At 39.0% G+C, this 7675-nt stretch overlaps 1 protein-coding gene across 1 annotated transcript; it reads right to left on the bottom strand.

Moving 5' to 3' along the window:
• Positions 1-5500: 5500 nt before the first annotated feature.
• Positions 5501-7386, bottom strand: LOC132257159 (methionine--tRNA ligase, mitochondrial). The gene is made up of 3 exons (XM_059753946.1): positions 7229-7386; positions 6201-7160; positions 5501-6141 (listed from the first exon to the last, which is right to left on the bottom strand). Exons 1-3 carry the CDS (start codon positions 7302-7304, stop codon positions 5552-5554), a joined length of 1626 nt encoding a protein of 541 aa, XP_059609929.1. The 5' UTR covers positions 7305-7386; the 3' UTR covers positions 5501-5551.
• Positions 7387-7675: the final 289 nt, after the last annotated feature.

The raw sequence follows: 7675 nt of genomic DNA, 5'->3' as shown, positions 1-7675 counted from the left end.
ACCATCTGAACAAATCTCAGTAAAACTACTCACAACAACATGTAATTTCAGCCCAAGAGAAAGAGATTAAAAAGCTCTGGTCCTGAGTTGTTCCAGCATCATTTATTAGTCAAAACAAATTTCCTGCAATTATGAAATTAAAATTTAACACATTATTCTCTCAAGTTTCAATTTAATTGTGAAACTTTTAAATTTCCATAAAATTCATGAGTCCAATAACGGCGAGTTGAGTTTCGTGGGTTTCTGGCGGCAAAAAAAGAAGTACATAAAATGAGTGGAAAAGCAGCACACGGAGGAGAAAATGCAAAACAACAAGCGACTTGACGATAAATTGCTGGGAAAAAAGTTCCAATTTTAATACTCTTATGCCCATTGCTTAAATAGAGGTCTGCACACAATCCTGCTGGAGCGTCGTCAATTTCTGTGACTGCTTCTCCGGACGTGAACACTGTTTTTATCCAGTTGATTGCAATTTGCGAGCAATTTCCACATCTTGAGGGTGGTTGGTTGTTTGGCGAAAAAATATCACGCAGTATTTATCCAGTTCTATGGATTTCGCACGCTCGCCTTTGGAGGAAATTCATGGGGTGTGATTTTTTTGCGTCTAATTGAAACAACACACCAAAATTGAATTTTTTCCCAGGGCAAAAAGCCTCCGAGCACTCTTGTCGCCCGATTGAAATTATTGATCTCGCACTCGCTCACATGCACAATTGACTGGTGGCGAAGGCACCAGCATACAAAATTGACTGAACAAGTGGAAAATATAATTTAACCGCCCGCGCGCCCACATTCTTCAGATCCGCCAGAGAAAATTCCTAATTTCCTCCCCCACAAGCAGCGGCACGGGCTCAGGGGAGGAATCAGCGCCCATCAGGGTTTGGTGGGAAAAGTTGCCATCCACCTCATGAGCATTTGAACCGCCCAACTCACGATTACGCAGCGAAACAGAAAATAATTCACTTAGGCAAATAGCTACAATTTCTCTCCTTCTTCTTTTTTCCATCTTACCTCCATCGACAATGTTCATGGGAATGTTCCGGGAACTCATTGGATATAATTCCATTAGAAAGAATGCAATTTCTTCCATTGTTCTTCACAACAAAGTCATTTTAATTAAAAACTATAAGTTCGTTTGGAGCAAAAATAAAACCACTATAGTCAATTTATTAATATCGAAACCACTTTCGAGAGCTTATAAACTTTTTCGACAAAACCACATTTCGTCCGTCACGACCAATTAAGAAAAAACACACTCTAAACTCCACATTAAACTCTCCACGCTTCAATTCATCACATGAAATTCCTTTTCCTGTCTCTTTTCCTGTAAAGAAGAAGAAAAAAATCAATAAGATAAATGAAAAATAGAGGTAAAATGTGAAATAAATGTGAAAAAAACACGAAATAAGCAAAGATAGGTGAAAAATGTGTAAAAACTTAAGAATAGTTGTAATAAACACCCCTTCAAACACTGTGTTTTGCATATCCATGAAATGGAAATGCTGCAAAAAGTCTGTATTGATTTCAAGTGGAGCACAAAGGAAGGCAGAAGAGTTTGTGTCCAACTCATTCAGGATCTCTCATTTCACCCTCAAGAGTAATAAAAGAAAATCTCCACTGCATCGCAAAAAGGTGTTATTTTTAATTAAGTGCAAAAAAGTGTGTATAAATGGCTAAGAAAGGGAAGGATAGTGTGTTTAATTGAGTAAACAGTGTGAGCAAAAATGATGTTTTGAGAGAGGGGTAAAAAGGGGGTGAAGCTATAGAGCGAGAGAAAGAGAGGATAAGAATATAGAAAGCAATATATCTCGATGTTATCTCTATTGAAATATAGAGTAAATAAAAATTTAATAAATGTAAATAACACTTTTAGCAGAATATGTAAATAAATTTAAGGAAAATATAAACTATACAGGAATAACACTTCAGAAAGAAAGAAAGCACAAGTTGTTTGCCGAGGTGAGGCACATCCGACTAATTAAATTATTCACACCCTCCAGAGATAGGGAATCTCTCTATTCTCGAGAGGCGCAGATCTGCCCCTCAATTCGCAGCCACCACCACCCCTTCAAAAATCCCGAATTCCAAGGACAACACAGCCCATAGAATCCCTCAGCGGAACACCTCCAACCCCAAATTCAGCAACTAAAAATTATGAATACATAGCTTTAATGAGTGTCACAAGACCAAGGAGGAATTCTAATTTTAATTAATTTTTCCGCTGTACACTTGTCAGAGAGAAGAAGGAATATTAACACCCACTGCGGAACCCTTTTTCGAATAAATAGCATTAAAATCTCATGTTCTTTCTCCGTTCTTAAGCCATTTTTCTTATCACGCCGCACGAGCGCGCACACTGTGACTAATTTAGCCCGTGACTGGATAAAGAGAGGAAGAAAGTGAATGACAAAACAATAAGGTAAGTGCTCTAGCACAGTTCTATAGCAGAAATGCGACTAATCTTAGGCAGATGGAATACAAAATTATCCCGAATTAACCCGCAATATAGCGAAAATGTAAAGAGATAAAAGAATTTTTTTTATTTTCAACAATGCAATTATTTCATTCTTTTTCACTGGCTGCAGTTGAAAATAATTAATATTTGTTCAATAATATTCATTGTGATTAAATAAATTGCTGCCTATTTATTTTTGTGCACTCTTTGTTCTTTCAGTAACAGTTTTTTCGTGCACAATAAAATTCAATTCAGTCAAATTATTATTAAAAATGCGTCAAACATGATATAGAATTGCATAACAATAACATTGTTGACGGTTGATTGGTATTTTGGGAAAATTTATTTGGGAAAGTTTATCATCAAATTGTTCTTTATCTTAACGCTCTTTCAAAAACACGTAATTTCATTAGCGCAAATTCAAAGCGTCAAATTGGCAAATAAATGGAAACCATCAAATGCAAGAAATTGCCAAGACAATTGTTGAATTACCGCATGATCTCAAAGGAAATCCTCGTGGTGTTATTTCGAAATGGCAGAGATATTGCAGAGAGCAATTGCAAGACGCAATACTGACATTCCAGGGATGAAGTGCACAGGAGATTTCAAAGGAGACCATCTTAGAATTCTGCCCATACCACAAGATCCTGCGGGAACTGCTGGATACAATTGTCAAGACACCCTGGAGATATTGTCTTACCGACAAAAGGATTGGGCACAGTCATTTGCCTCTTCAGCCAGGGAGAGAATAGAAAGGATTACAACTCTGTGCTTCATTGTAACTCTCTATGAAGAAAACTTTCTTCACGCACTCCTTCGTCAGCAACACTCTAATGAATTAATTCTTTATCCCTAGCAAAGGTAAGTTTTAGTTCCTTTCGCATCACATTTTAGAGAGAAGCGTTTTCGGGATTAGAAAGAAAATGGAAAAGAAAGAGGAGATTTCATTTGAAGAATGTCCCAGTCGTAAAATAGCAAAATTCCAGACGTTTCATTCCTTGCAATGTGTCTCTTTGTTGCTCAATTTTGGGGCATTTTGACCGCCTCACCCCACTTTGATATCCGCAATATTTTAGAGCAATGGCCAAGATGAAAAGAGACACATGTGAAATTGGTAAATCCGAGACAAACCACCCACTCGACCCACTTCTTAATATGGAAAATGATATGACAGAATCACTTAAAGAGCTTTCGAGGGCTTTGGGGCTTTTCAGGTCATCTTTCGCCCCACGTCGGGTCCGTGGAATGCCATCAGAAGGACGTCGCAGTGCGAGTGGGCAGAGGTGGACAGAAAGGGACAATGTCAAATGACCATTTCCCCCTTCTTCCATGCCGCCACCCTGAGAATTATGAGCACAGAAGACACTTTCTACGAGTTACAACTTTTCAATAATCTTCACCCACAATCTCGGCTCGGGCGACAAAAACACACACACACCAAATCCACCCCCGAATGAGTGGAATTGGCAAAAAGATATTCAATTAGAACAACTCTCCTGAATGCTTTGCAGAGCAGAAAGAACAGCACTAGACGAAATAAATACAATCATCAAGCGGAATGGAGTGTTTTTGCCACATTTTTAATTAAAAAAAAACACACACACACAGAAACCACTAAAAGGACTGAAAGTGATGCTGAGGAAGATCCAGTCAAATAAACAGCGACATCAGAGTCTCTAATTCTTTGCCACAAGAGTGAATAAACTGAGCACAAAATGCGGGCAATGAATAGAATGGGATAAAATGAGACTTTAGGATTTTTTCACAGTTTTTGTACACTTTAATTAATTAATCTCTGAACCTGAAAGGTTAAGTAAGAAGAAGTCTTAATTTTACAGGTAATTTCGAGGAAATTATTGCATTTTAAATTTAATATGACACAAAAGAATGGATGCAACACAAAAAAGCACTTGGAAAAGCACTTTATCGGCTTATATTCATAATTTTTCCAGGTGATAAAGGTTGTTTTAGGCCTGTTTTTCTTCCCGCTGTTCCCACTTTTTTGGGGAAACTTCAAATATTTTACCGAATTCAGCACGTGAAAAGGTAAATAAACAACCACTCAGAATTTAAACTCACATTGCAGGTGTTATAAAATAACAGGTTTCACAGAGTTAAAAACTTTTGCCTTGTTTTTCAAATTCAATCAACACGTTCTGATGAATTTCTCGATGAAAAAAATTGAAAAATAATTTAGAATGGCACCGAAATGACAATATATTTGTTGAATACTGTACAATCACAATGAAAGTTGAAAAAGAGTTTAAGAAAAATTATATTTCTGTCATATTTTGCCAACATTCTTGCTTGTTTCTTCAGCTTTATTAAAATTCTATCCAGAAAGACTTTTTTTCATCTCATTTTCCTTCACTCATAAATTTCTTTCACAGAAAACATAATTTTTCCATGTTTTACTGATTTTGTATTCAATTCTGCAATCTTCGAAACTCCTTGCTTTGCCAATTCTAAGAATAACACCTGGCAAAACATTGTTATTTCCATTTATTCATCGAATTGATTCTCTGCATTTTCCTCAAGAATTCCAAGAAAATTCTCTCAATCAGAAAACAAATATTTGTTAGTTTTCCGCCTATTTAAAGCGTTTTAGATAAATTGTTCATCCTGGAATTTGCTTATCTCCTCGAAAGCCCCAATTTTTCACCGACAGAAGACGAAAATACTCGTCGTATTTCTTTCATCTCCAATCCAGGCGAAGATTAATTGGGATAAAATGAAATTGTAATTATTGGCTCCTGCTTTTCCATGAAAATCAATTTCCCGTGATGATTTTTCTAAAGTCCAGTTCTTCACACAAAAGGAGGCCCTCAAAAGGAGTCAATTTGGCCGATTAATCAATCTGTGAGGTCATTTTGGGCGGCTGATTGACCGTGTGCGCCAGTCATTTGTCCAGTTAATCAGTGGGCGGCCGTAAAGGGAAAATTACTGATCCAATTTAGTGATTTTCCGACGCATTTTCACCCTCCGGAAAAATGCCCCAATTCGATAATTTTTTTCACCACAGAAAATTAATGGGTTTAAAGGGGCTTTTAAAACAATCTTTGCTTCACTTTATTTAAGAAAATAAATTTAAATATTCTATTGAGTGGCGACTTGCTTCCCTTTCTCGGACTGAAGTCTCCTGAAGAGCACTGAAGATTCATCCGAGAGCTTCGTCTTCCCTTTCGATCCACACTTCCAGAGGAATCCTTGAGAATTCTGCCACAATCTTTGCTCACAATCTACGGAGAGTTTGTCCAGAAGACTTCCCATCATCTTGGGAATGATTGGCTGCAAGATAATCGCTGTGATGCGAAGAGCTTCCATTGTCAGACAGAGAATCGCCTCCAGTCGCTTCTTTTGCTCTTCTGTGCCTTTTTTCAGCTCCCACGGACGCATTGTCTCGAAGAAGTTGTTTCCAGAGTGAAGAGTAGTCATCACAGAATCCACCACCAGATGAAAACTGCCCTCTTGATAGTGAGAAAAGCATTTCTCAGGCAGAGCCTCAAGACACTCGATTAGTTTCTTCGTAGCGTCAATTTTTAGTAATTCTTCAAGTATTTCCGCATCAAATGCTGGCCAGATCTGCTGAGGATTCAAGGATTTAGCACAGCATCTGGACAAAAGATTCCCCAGAGTGTCTGCAAGTTCTGCATTTAGGTATCTGAAGATCTTCACATCACTGTAATCTAGAGAAAAAGAGTTCACTGTAGAATCAAGCATCTCTCCTTCAGGACTCTAAACTCACTTCCGTCGCTGTGCGCCACTCCTTCTCTCAGCAGGAAGTATCTCAGTCCCTCAGAAGTATACACAGAGGCTCTCTCCATGGGATCCACCACATTTCCTCTGCTCTTGGACATCTTCTGGTCATCCACAGTCCAGTGCGAGTGAACGAATAAACTCCTGGGCGGTTCCAGATCGTTTGCAATCAGAAATGCAGGCCAGTAGATTCCATGGAACTTCAGAATGTCCTTCCCAATCACCTGAACATCCGGCGGCCATTTACCCATCATCTCCGGATAACCAGAGCACGTCAAGTAGTTCACAAGAGCATCCAGCCACACGTAGATGGTTTGCGATGAGTCTCCGGGCACTGGAATTGCCCAGTGCACACGAGAAGAAGGTCTGGACACTGAAATATCCGGCAGATCATCTTCCAGACTGTCCAATAGGATCTTCTGGAACTTCCGGGGGCGCACAGAATCTTCCTTAGCAGCCCATCGCACGACTTCCTGCTGAAACAGTCCCAGTTTGAACATGTAATTCAGTTCTTCCGTCCACTCAGTCGGATGACCAGATTCCAGCGACACTTTCCCACCCTTTCCGTCCTCCTTCAGCTGACTCTCAGTGAGAAAGGTCTCGTCGGACACGCAATACCATCCTGAATAGTTTTTCGTGTAGATCCAATCCCTCTTCTTCAGTTCTAACCAGAATTTCTCCACTGCAGAAAAATGCCTCTTCTCGGAAGTTCTTATAAAATCCGTGTAGTTCACACCCATCTCGCCGAAAAGGCTTTTGTACCTTCCAGACACTGTCTTGCAGTACTCTTCCACCGGGATGGACTTCTGGGCAGCTGCTTGCTGAATCTTCGTGCCATGTTCATCCGTACCGGTGGTGAAGAGGTTCTCAGGATTCGGTCTCAGGAGGTTCTCAAAGCGAAATATCGCATCAGTGATCACGGCAGAGTAGAGATGACCAATGTGAGGAGCTGCAAGACAAACCAGTTGGTCAGGAAGTCTCATGATTGAGGTTAGAAAGTATTAGAACATATTTTACCGGCATTTACGTAGAAAATCGGCGTTGATACGAAGAAAGGCTTTGCAGAAGCTGAAGAGAATCTTCTCAAGATCATTCTGAGACAGATTGTGAGCTGAAAAACACTTGATTTTCACGGAAATACTATCAAAACACCATCACAGAAAACTCCTGGGAAAGCAATGAGACCAGCTGATTGCGCTTCATCCAGCTCTTCTCCATGTTTACATGTAGATGGCGCTCAGTCCAGAGAAGAGTTATTTTATAGGCGCTAAATTGACTTTTGAAACAGCAAACAGTTGAAGATGAAAAATATCAATTTCTTGAATGAAAATAAAAAGCACGACTTTTCCAATTGAATTTATTTATGAAAAAATCATATTTTCTTTGGCTTATTATGTACATAAAAGATATCTTAATAAGTAAGTGAAGTTCTTTCGAAATAAGTGCATTTGATGAGAAAATGAG

Source organism: Phlebotomus argentipes, unplaced genomic scaffold (genome assembly GCF_947086385.1).
Source record: "Phlebotomus argentipes unplaced genomic scaffold, Phlebotomus argentipes genome assembly contig_42, whole genome shotgun sequence".
In the NCBI taxonomy this organism is placed as follows: Eukaryota; Metazoa; Arthropoda; class Insecta; order Diptera; family Psychodidae; genus Phlebotomus; species Phlebotomus argentipes.
Note: the sequence above shows the minus strand (reverse complement) of the source record. Positions and strands in the feature narration are given on the sequence as shown.